Source organism: Anabrus simplex, chromosome 1 (genome assembly GCF_040414725.1).
Source record: "Anabrus simplex isolate iqAnaSimp1 chromosome 1, ASM4041472v1, whole genome shotgun sequence".
Taxonomy (NCBI): domain Eukaryota; kingdom Metazoa; phylum Arthropoda; class Insecta; order Orthoptera; family Tettigoniidae; genus Anabrus; species Anabrus simplex.
The window spans coordinates 478,214,600-478,227,280 of NC_090265.1; the positions used below are offsets into that span (position 1 = coordinate 478,214,600).

Genomic DNA, 12,681 nt, shown 5'->3' on the forward strand with positions numbered 1-12,681 from the left:
AATGTTTTAATACCTTCGTGCTTATGACTTTAATAGCAGCCTTGAACATATTGTGTACTTGACATACGTTTTTGTGCTTATGTTTACACCCTCATTTTGTTGGCAATATATGCATTATCACATTGTTGAATCCACAAACGTTTTTATTTGAACCATTTTAATTAGAACTACGTATTTTTAATGGAGGAAGTTTTAGTCTCTGACAAGAGTTTTAGTATGTTCATTGACAGTGTTCCATTAACATGCTTTTATTAATGTATCAATATTCACATTATATGAACCAAATTTTAGTAACTAGCTAATCTTTTAGCTTCTGTTTGCAATATTATTATATACTTTTGCAGATTGTTTTAGGCTGAAGATGCCCTAAATTAAGGGTGAAACATGTCCCATATAAGTGTTATTGTGTTTATGTAACCACTTTAAGTGGGAATAAAGTATTGAATAGATGGATTAGTGTACATCTTTATTATTTTTGAATGGGTATTATATCTCGGTGAGAGCTATGAAGTGCTGTATTTCAGACTTTCCATAATTTATGTTTTGGAACGACAAGCATGCGTTACTCAAATGAATGTATCTTTAAACCAAGTGTTAAGAGTCAGTGAACACAGTATTATAAAGGTACAGTATCTGTGTGATATAACAAGTGCCAATTATGAGAATATGAAAGTCGTGTTGATAAAGAGACAGTGAAGAGTACTTATCTATATACATGTGCATCGTTCAACAGACTAACTGCAAATGGTAGCTTGGTCCTCGCTTTTGGTTTCCCACTGTTTTTGGTGTGTTTGTTGTTGTTGTTGTAAATATGGAGTCTTCCAGTGGTATTTTGTGAGTGTATTTTATGTATATTTTGGTGTGTTGATGAGGTAAAGCCTGGAAGGGGAGAAGAATTCTCCTAAATAAATTTACAGTTTACCGCCTATAATCTCAGCCACTCTACCGCAACAATGACTTTTTTCAACTAATCATAAGGATATTGGAACATTATACTTCATTTTTGGTGCCTGAGCAGGAATGGTAGGTACATCTCTCAGCTTATTAATCCGTGCAGAATTAGGAGAGGTGTTCATGCATGGATGTTATTCAGAATATAGTTAGTTATTTACAATCAGTGGAGTTATTGATGAACCTAGGTGCAGTTCCTACCTATTTAGTAATTTTTAGAAGGTTAGGTAAGGCCTGAAGCAAATGTACCAGTAGGCAGCTCTATGTACACGCCCTGGAAAGAAAGAATTATCATGCTCTATCGAAATTCGAGGGGTCCTTTCTGGTGAACTCTGGCGCCCCTACTACAGACATTTCGATTACTTATTTTATTAATTTAATTTATTTTAGTAATTTATTCACTTATTTATTCATATATTTTGAATTAGATCACAATTTACGCCCATGTATGAGGCGGTTAAGTGTTTAATTTTATTCATATTTGATTATTTTGATCATATGGCAGTGGGTATGGTTATGAAATAATAATATTATTTTACATATATTACAAATGACACCCAAGCATGGGGCAATGATTATGGTGAATTATTATTATTTTATTAATTATTTACATAAGATTACATCCTTTCCAGTCTTCAAGTTTTATCTGCCACAATACACTTGATAATGTTTTAATTAAAAAATAGGTAGTGGGATGCATGAATTATGTTCAGATACAAAGATTAATTCCTGTCAGTGATAGTATAAGTTGAATAACTGTATGAGAACTTAATGAAGAAACAATCTCTAGTACAAAAACACATTTATACTGTATGTGCTTGAGACTCCCTTTAGTAAAGTAAGGTTGTCTGTAACCAGAATGAAGTATAGTATGATTAATATGAAATGGCAGTTAGAAATAAGGTATATGTAAAGAGCAGCAGACTATATCAGATAGGATCAGATGAAGACTGAGATAGTGCTACATAACCTTAAACTCTATACCATGCCTATTTGCACACGTGTTCCAAAGTATGTCAAGACTGTTTGTGAAATAAATCCAAGTGTTTGTTCAACCAGAAAACTGGAAAGAAATCACAGCAGGGTATCAATGAAAAGATGGCATCAATAACATAGATAATAACTTCAAGATTTAAAATTTGTCAGAATGATGGTCTTACACCTAATAACATTTAGAGAACAAAAGCAATTAATTCATACCAATAATAGTTTACGATTTTTCAATGTATCATAAGCTTGCATCACTCTTTCTTCAGGTACAGCAAATAGTTAAGATTTTACATTTAAGTTCCCGTAAAGAGAAAGCATCAAAGGTACAGATGAGAGTATTTGACAGAAAGGTAGTACCGGTACTGGTAATATTCATAATAGGTAATTTGTTACCGGTACTGGTGAAAAGTAAAATTTGATTGATTTAGAGTTATACCGTATTTACTTGTGTACCTCATGCAGCTTAATTTCTGACGTGGAATTGAGGGAGAAAAATAATCCCAACTTATATCTCGCATTGGTTTTTCTTCATGTGTCAGTATAAATACAACAAGGTGCATGCTGTGGTATGCAGGCCTGCTCTCAGCTCAAGGTTAAACTGTCTCCAACAATCCTCCCCTTATCTTAGTTGCAGCAGTTCCCTGGCCTAATGAGCTAGATGGAATGTGACACTGTTGAACTGGCTGCAATTTCAATATACCACTATGCGGTAAGTGCAAGACGTAAAGTATAAGTTTGAATCCAGTGCATTATGATACCGTAATTTGATTTCCAGTGCAATTTCACTTATAGGAGAGTTGTGGAAAAGCATTCAAGTTTTATGCCAAATTTTAAAATTGAAGTGATTCAATGTGCAGATTTGTGATCATGACACAAGCAAAGAATTTAATGTACTCTACTGGAAAGAACAGAAAGTCGCTTTTGAAACTATCAAAAATCAGGAAATATGTCCTAGGGGCCAGAAAGTGGAAAGTTTTCTGAGGTTGAAAAATCAACTGCTTCATACCGTGAAATGTTTACACTACGATAGATATGCCGTTTCATACAAAATGTTATAAATTAAAGCACGTAAAATAGCGACAAAGGAGGTTATTAGTTGTATAAAACTGAAGGTGAGCCGTAGCTGGATAGTCCGATTCATGAAGAGGAAGTGGAAATGGCAGGGTAGCGTATGTGGCTACGAATGGAATAATTTCATTATAATTGGTCCATTATTTGAAATTATAAGTTTTCCAGCTAATTCATTTTTGATTTGCCAGCATTTCACCCCAGTGTGCCAATTTAGACTCATCACTTGGTAACTAGCACACCTACCACGATGCATAGAAATGGTATCCCATAATCTTTAATACTTTTGTTAATATTCAATAACATGTTATGGAAAATAATAAACTGCAATTTATTATGCAAGATCATGAGGCTTTATTACTTAAAAAGTACTTTAATTCTTAACAATTTACTAACTTTCTGCATATACCTCGCACCCCAATTTTTAAGCTTTTTTTTTTCTAGTTGCTTTACGTTGCACCGACACAGATACGTCTTATGGCGACGATGGGACAGGAAAGGGCTAGGAGTGGGAAGGAAGCGGCCGTGGCCTTAATTAAGGTACAGCCCCAGCATTTGCCTGGTGTGAAAATGGGAAACCACGGAAAACCATTTTCAGGGCTGCCGACAGTGGGGTTCGAACCTACTATCACCCGAATACTGGATACTGGCCGCACTTAAGCGATTGCAGCTATCGAGCTCGGTCGATTTTTAAGCTTTGAAAAACTCAAGTGAGATATAGGCAAGTAAATACAGTGGCATAAAAGGGAAGCAAGACCTTCTAATATCTACATTATTGAAGTTCCCGAATCCATAATACCAATCAATTTCTATATTTTCAGAACTATTTTGAATAATGGCTGGGTTACCTTAGAACTGTATCAACATATATAAAGGCCTCCTTATTCAAGGTTCATTTCAACTCATGTATGAGAGGAATGTTTGCTGATGGCAAAATATGGAAATGAGAAAAATATGACCATTTATCTTTAACAAGAATGTACCAAGTTTTGAAGCTTTGAATTAACTTCCTAATCAGAACTTTACATGGACAGGTATGGTCAAAATGTTTTTGTAACTAGGCATGCAGAGAGCTGTCATAATTTATGTGGAAAATAAACTTTGAATTAGCAGATGAAATTCAGACAATTTTCTTTATTTCATTTAACTCTGAACTTATTGTGAGGCTATTCAACAAGGATGACATAAAATTCAAAACTTCAAGGAAACTTACCACCTCATAGATCAAACCATGAAAGTTGGATCCTGACTTCAGCATTGTCATTACTAAAACAATTGACTGTGACAGTACTGGAAGCACCACTGTCTGGGAACTGTTAAGCTGTTGTCTTCAAGTACCTACTCTCCAGGCAAGATCCCTAGCAGATCCTTCGTTAAGTACCATATGTCCATATCTCATTTCATTCCATCCCATCTAATGTTAAGTACATTTCATATATTTTATTGTTTACAAAGTAATTGATAATGAAAAACTTGAATTATAAGGTAAAAAAGTGGTTAACAAACACACATGAATGAACAAGTGAAGGAGAGAGGTAATATTGAACAATAATACAGGACCTGCTTGTATGTCAGACAACTCTCTTTGCTTTGATCTATTATGTACTGGTATGTAAAACAGTTAAATTCTATATATTCATTCTGATTACATCAGATACTAAATAATCCATCATTTTTGAAATGAAAAGACATGCATTTCTTCGGGTGGCATGTAGAAGGTACATCCAATAGCCGATGAACAGAAGATTTAACAGTTGTACAAAACTGTGTGTTTGCTAGTTTGTTAAACTATGGTACCTATACTTCCACATTACATTCCTCTGTTCCATCAAAGTACATCTTACTTTGAACTACCTGTTTTCTATATTTTGTCATCAGATTCAAAAGTTGACATGGTATTATTTACTTAACATTTTCAATTATTTTCATGATGGTTAAAACTATTATCATGTCTCCATTTACATCCTGAACTCTAGTGATGTGCTTCTAAATTACTACTATGGTTTCTATTAGGCCTATATATACAGTACGGTGTATATATATATATTTTGGAACAGTGAACATGCATTATCACCTTGTACTTGTTTGCTCAGAATTGACTGGTATGATAGGAAAACAAAGTAAAGGCTGAAAAGAGGAACATTTTACTTGTAAATCAATGCATAACAATTATAAGAAAAAGAAGAGGAAGACAAAGACCCAAATTCACAGGGAGTAAAGCAATATTATCACAAACAATTCTAAAAATCATAGCTTAAGACAACTAAGTTATGAATATCTTACACTTTTCTCACCTAAAACAGGCTAACCTTGTAATTAACACTTTGATTTCAGTTCATAATCTACATAAAAAAAATTAATGTAAATAATCTGCTCTGGGATGTTTATAATCCAATAAAACTGGGTTCATTCAACATGCATTAGCATTCAGGCTCATCAGATTCTTTCCTAACATTAGATATTTAGAATAGGATGGTAGAAAATGAAGCAAAAAAACACACACTCTCTCTCTCTCTGCCTCCATTGGCCAAGGAGAAAAAGAAAGGTTGCTAAAACATATGCCTCATAAAAATTGAAATCATCCAGTAAAAGTAAAGCTCCTACCAAGCACATCACAGAAAATAAGATGGAGAAGAGAAATTCATTAAAAGCTTTTTATCATTTACATAAATAATATCATGTCACTGAAATCCATTAAAACCTTCTCATACATAGTACACTGTCCCTACTCAATACTTTCTATGCAATGTTTTACATCAGTTTGCATCGCCGAGTCGAGATCTTCTTTCTTGACTATTTTTGTGTCCTATGAATTGCACGTTTCTCCTCTTCAATTTCATCATCAATGGAAGTATCAGAAGATGATGAAGAGGTAAGGATGGCAAGGCGAGGTTGCATCATTTGAGTGGAGCGAGATCCTGAACCTTTCCTGAGTTTCCAGCGGCCAGTGGTAGAGGTAGGAGAGGTCTGTACAGAATTAGCTCCACCAGCCAGCATCTCCTCTTCAGGAATGGGATTTACAGATGCTCCTAGCTCCAGCATAGAGCCCCGACGACCTGTCGTGGGGCGTCTTGCGGCACTTCCGATACCAGGCAGTCCTATGAGACCCATAGGCTCTGGGAGAGATTCTTCAATAAGAAGGACAGTACCCCCTCCTGTTCCAGAAGTTGGAGAGTCACTTCCACTTTGGTGATGTAAGGATGTCTCAGAGCTTGCATGTGAGTCGTGGGTTGAGCAAGCACTTTCTCTTCGGAAGAGACCGATCACAGAAGCTACTTTAGGCTGCTCAATACCACCTGGAAAAAGGGAAAGTTGAAATTTATTCACAGGCATTCTGACAAAAATTCAGATTTTACTGCCAAACCAGAACAAAGGTCTTTTCTATTACAGTAATAAGATACCTGCACACTTCCTCTTGAAAACCCAATATATACATCAAACATATCAAATATTGGCTGTTTTTGTTGGTCAGGTTTTTTTTTTTTTTTTCCCTCTTCTAGAAATGAACAGAAATTAATGTCTACCTCAATGATGGTAGCTTTCACATTATCACATTCAAAGGTCACTGAATTAATATTTCACCCTGAAAATTTGTGAGCTAATTGAACACCTTATTTCCTTTAAGTCTACATCGCAGAGGGTGATAATTTTGAGTTTATAAGTGTAAAGTCTCTGACATGACAATGTCTCACTCTGCAGCATACATAGAAAGTTGGCATTAGGAAAATCAGCTTGTATGTCACAGGCTGTTTCTGGCAAACTACAAGGGATACATTCAACTTTCCAATATCACTAGGTAACTAAAAGCCTCAAGCAAAATGCTATGACAATAAATGTAGTACGATGATGCAACCTCTCCCCACGGTAGACTCGTACTTTGAACACTCCATTAACTTAATGCACTTCAGAGCATCGTAGAGAGTGAAAATTTTGACCCATTTAAAAGATTCTGGTCTTGCTTTGTTCATGAACAATCAGGCTAACAAATGAGACATCATAGTGAATACAAGCACAGTATGTGAATGATTCTGAACAGTGAAAATTTGCACCAAAGTTTTAAAAAATTGGCAATTTTCCCATCTAAATATCAATTCCTACCCTTCATGTGGAATACTACTACAAAGCCCTCTCTAACTCCAAGGTGATGATATTACAGTAAACAATTTACCTTACAACCCTTACAAAGATATGTTGGGTTGAAACTGTGAACATTTCTTAATTTGCTTTGTATCAACTTCTGAATATAAATTCTAACCCACGATGTGTGCATCACTGAATAGAGAATCTCATGCCAACATAATGGTACCACTTCATATTAGGGTAGGAGTTACATGGTATATGATATTTTGTAAGTTGCAAAATATAGTGATACATAAAATATGCTCAAGCTATATAATTAACCATCGGTATCACTAGGTGACCAGCCAGATTAGTTATTTCACAATAAATAACATCAACAACATAACAGCAATAATGATAAAATCAGTTAATCATATTTATTTATTTATTTATTTATTTATTTATTTATTTATTTATTTATTTATTTATTTATTTATTTATTTATTTATTTATTTTCATGACAATTCACCAATATGATGCCATTCATCTCTCTCACTGTACTGAAGTTATCACCAGCCACTTGTATATAAAATGTTATCGAATTGACTGTCTATGTGTCTTTCATTTCACCCGAAGTCACACTAGCACCAGGCGACATTGTCACAGAAACCTAGAGAGACAGTCCCTCCTTGCCATACCTGTATTTTCAGAAAACTTGTTCAAATTGGTCAAATTGACTCAATACAATTCTTGTTCCTGGCCTTTTTCTCATTTTATTAGGGTCGGCCATGAATAAGAATTTGGCCTAGTTTTACCGCTGAATGCTCTTCCTAACACCAACCCTACATGAGTCATAAAAATCAACATTCTTATTTATGATTTAAAAGTGAGGTTGACAGAGGTTGTGTTGAAATGACTTCAGCTCTATGTGATTTTGTGGAATGCAAGGCATTCCTTCCATGCTTGAGATATTTTGCAGTTAGCTGTGAGAGGTAGAATAGGAATATAAATGCTGTTTATATGTCACAAGGGGAGTCTATATTGTGGCAGACAATATTTTGTTATTGTCCTGATCTATTTAGAAATTATCTCGAATGGGCTTAAAATTTTGAGATTGTAGCATTTCAGTTTTCAAATAATAGGTTTAGGCAGTCATATCAGTCGCTATTCAGAGAAGTGTTCTCATGGCATGGTGGTCCAGGCACTGGCTATGTAATGTAATGAGCACAGGTTCAAGTTTTCTGTAAGTAATTCATAAACATTAATTTAATTATTTTAATTACTACCTGCTGTTTTTTCTGACTGCATGTCTGTTTTTATACATCTTGTCATTGATAATGTATTTCATTCTAATGTTTCTTTTGTTCTTTTTTATATTTTAAGACTGTCTCGTAGGAAAATGCTTTTTTTTTTTACAAAAAATTAATGTTATTGATTGATCAAAATGTTTAGGCTAATCAATTAACTACTTAATTTGATCAATTCAAAAATATTTATGGGTAAGACAAGGAACTTAAATGTTCTATATATCAAACTGTTTAATTTAATTCATGTTCTGTGATTATAGCTATTCTGAAATGTTTGTATGAACAATGAAGTTATTAATATTATATTATATTTCTTGATAATCACTTTTATTGGATACATTTCTGAAAATGTTAATTTAAAGAAAGACTCACTTAACCAGTACTGCTTCATTCATGATTTTAAACTTGTGACTGCATTCGCATGCTCCAAATTAAGTGCTGCTCTGTGTTTAGTAACAATATTTCCTTTCCACACACCACAAGCAATATTGACAGTTTTCTTTTACTAGCAGTAAACTACAGTAAAAAGTTAAACAAAAAACAAAAAAACCACAGCAACATTCACCCACAAACTCAAGTAGACTGTAGGTCTGCAGTGGGCAAATATGTGACCATTGTTTCTATGTCAGGTACTCCACCACTCCTTCTCTATTGTAAGAATTTTCTTCCTTTGCCGAGGAATTAGTAAATATCTTACATAGCCTGCAGGCCTATAGCAGGCCAATATGCAGTCCTTTTGAGGACTTTTAACCTGAAACTAAAATACCTGGCCTATCTTGCTGGAATTCTGCAAGTTGAGCCTCATCAGAATAACCTTTCCTAAACCCAAACTGTCTTATATCAAACTATTTAACAATATCACAAATGCGTCTAATGTAATTAGAAAAATGTATTTACAGAGCTTACATACAACACAGGCCAAGCTGACTGGCTTGTAATCATCCGCTTTACATTCATCACACTTTTCTTTATATAGTTCTCACCGTTTCCTCATAACGCCCAGCATGCTTTTGAAGTCCACACTATGGTCCATGTGGAGTCTCTCAAGCATGCCATTGGTCAAGAGCCATCTGCTATTGGTCAGTAGTCGAGTCACCTCCAGACAGCTGTATGTAAGTCATCTGCTATTGGTTAACAGTCGAGCCAGCGGGTAGGCTGCCGGTTGTTAACGAGGAAATTTAGAAAATTTTACACTGGGGTTACTATGGCAACTCTCCATTTCTTTATTGTAGCCCCTTCATGCAAACAGTAATCAAATAAGTACTTGAGATATAGTACTGTATCCCAACCCATTGCTTGAAATACAGTGAGTTTCTCTCAACAGTTGACAGCTCATCTGCTTCCCGTTGACTCATCACTCCCCGCTCCGTGGCATAGCAACAAGGACAGCACTTCACTCACTTTATTCGTGCACGACCTGAGATAACAATTAAAATGAAGAAAATAATAATTAAGAACAGAAGGTCACACCTTATGACAGGAGATGTTGAAAATGTTCTCCTCCTGCATCAATTTTAACATTTTCGTAGCTGAGCTTTTCTAAACCCCAACTTCTTGTCCAAGTCATCTTAAGAATTTTGTAGGCATGTTTTCTAATCTTTCTTCCTTCACTGATAACAATCTCTGCTCTCTGAAACTTCTCCTGTGCTCCCATAACCAGATCCTACACATCCCCAACTATGTTGATATGTATTTCTGCTTGACTGACGTTGTTGGTACAAATGTGAAAAGCTACCACCTTCTCCTTAACCTCCTCCTACCCTTTTATTTTCCTGAACATCTGTCTTAAGCTAATTCCAGGATAACACTTTATGCTGGTTCCCTTTCCTCCACACACTTTCCCCATGAACCTAACAATAGAATCCACCATGACCAAAGCCTCAACCCCATCGACGTCACTGGATCCCTTCCCCTCCTGGTCTCTCTTAGCTTTCTTGACAGCTGCAGAACCACACTCTTCCTATTCTCTACTCTATGTTTCCCTTTCCTCTTACCTCCCCCTCTGCCTCTGTATCACCTCAATGTTCCCCATCTTCCCTTTGTTATTCTGTCAGTAGTGATTCATACCGATTCCTCTCCAATACCACTCCCTCAGACTAGATCCCTTAGCCCTTAATTTCCTTCCACTTAAAACATCAACCTGCCTGTCTACCACAACTTCTCCCTCTTTTCTACCAACCATACCCTGTACATTATTTGTGGGAAACTCCATTAGAAGCCAAACTCTTGACTCCCCTTATTAGTATACTATCTGCTGTGGAATTTTCCTCCAAACCAAACCCCATGGCACAACAGCCCTGAAGGGCCATGGCTTACCAAGCGACTGCTGATCAAATCAAAGGCCTGCAGGTTACGAGATGTCGTGTGGTTGGCACAATGAATACTTTTGGCCATTATTCTTGGTTTTCTAGTCTAGGACCACTATCTTACCACCAGATATCTCTTCAAATGTAATCAAATCACATAGGCTGAATGGACTCAAACCAGCCCTCGGATCTAGGTAAAAATCCCCAACCAGACTTGGAATCGAACCTGAAGCCTCTGGGTAAGAGGCAGGCATGCTACCCCTAAAATCTTTCTTCCTTTCTTTCTTTCTTTTTGTTTCTCTTGCTTATCTGAATTTTCTTAAAAATATTTTTTCATAGTTCTTAACTTTCTTTTTAACATGTTATTTCTGACATGATACACCCTGTAGCAACATGCATCAATACTCCATTAAAAGCTACTCTATGAAACATGATATTTTAATTGAATGTAGAGAAACAAAAGAAAGGGAATAAATAAAGAAGGAAAGGGAAAAATAAAAAATAATAAAAACAGGTTAAGTAGTGACCAAAACCCATGCAGCTTACTTTACAGAGCCACTGCCTTTACCACTGTACTTCAAGAAAGCTATTCTGAAGTGCAGCTTATATGATGGCTTATAACTGGTCTTTGAAAACTGAAACACTGAATTCTTGAATATTTAAGTCCATTCCAGAGAATTTCTGTATTGATTTTGCACCCATGATGATTAACTTTGCAAAACCAGTGTTCGCCAGTTAATAGACTCCCTTTGTAAGTAATTGAGGTCTGAGTAACTATCATTCACGAGGAAAGATCTTGCTTTTTAACTTTCTTGCAACCTTAGATGATTCTTGAAGAGAGATGTAAATTCTTAAACACAGTACGAAAAGAACAAAAACCCACTGAAATGTAGGCAAAACCTGGTATCCAAAATCATGGTGACTGCTGTGAACTGTTATAATAATGGCGTGTGGCCTCCAGAAAAGCCTCGTGCAGGTCTTTTGAGTTGACTCCTTACAGCCGATCTGCACATCTGTGAAGATGGGGCCCTACCAATGATGAATTCTATCGCTGAAGATGGCATACACCTCCAGTCCTTAAACCATCATAATTAAACAATAAAAGTTAAAATCCCTGACCTGGCCAAGAATCAAACCCAGAACTCACTGGATCAAAGGACAGCATGCTGAGTATTTAGCCAAGGAGCCAGATTTAAAAATCTGTGTCCTCGTCCCGAGGTGTTGTAGGTGAACTGCATATATCATTTTAACTATGTATCATCCCTCCTGTCATTCTCAATTCTCTGGCAGTACTAGGAATCAAACTCAGGCCCCTGAGGATGGCAGCTAATAGTGCTAACCATTATGCTAAGGAGGTGGACTATGAAGTGGTGATTCTAACATACACAAGCTATTATTGTGCTCGGTACACATATAGTTGTAACAGTGACTTGAAAAACTGTTTCCATAAAGTTCATACTTTAAGTGGCTTCAACATTCATTGAAAAGCCATCTAAATAAATCTTCAGCCTTAACGTGGAAAGTGCAGGATGATAAGAAAGCTGGATGAACATAGGAAAGAGTAAGACACAAAAAGATAAAGATGAATACAAGTGATTAGAGCCTAGCATCACAGGACCAACACAAAAAGAGGAAAGGAAACCAATAGGTCAACACTTTGTGTAAGTAATGAAAAGGAACAAAAGATGATGAATCACGTCATATGTAGAAAGATGCACATGGGATTGATAAGGAGAGAGCCTGTCTATGGAAATAGAATTGTGTATGAAAATCAAGATATTGTCCTTGTTTTATAGTGTTTTGATATTTGCCCTCATTTCCTCTTCCTGTAGCTCCCTCCTCTGAAATTAACCTGCCATCATGTTTATTCTATTATGCATTCAAATTCATGTTTTTGTCTTTCTAAATATGACCATACTTAAATTATGCCACTTTGGAAATATTGTAAATTCATGTCTTCACATAAAGTATGCACCTCAATTTCTTCAAATAGAGAAAAT

The 12,681-nt window shown here is 35.8% G+C and overlaps 1 protein-coding gene across 6 annotated transcripts in view; it reads right to left on the reverse strand.

The window, feature by feature from the left end:
• Positions 1–247: 247 nt before the first annotated feature.
• Positions 248–12,681, reverse strand: part of LOC136856968 (sodium/hydrogen exchanger 3) — an 822,567-nt gene continuing 810,133 nt past the window's right edge. For all 6 annotated transcript variants that reach the window (XM_067135270.2, XM_067135273.2, XM_067135271.2 and 3 more), the window contains one exon: positions 248–6,305. In XM_067135270.2, the coding sequence (XP_066991371.2) occupies positions 5,803–6,305 (503 nt within the window). In that variant the 3' untranslated portion in view covers positions 248–5,802. The remainder of the gene's footprint in view (positions 6,306–12,681) is intronic.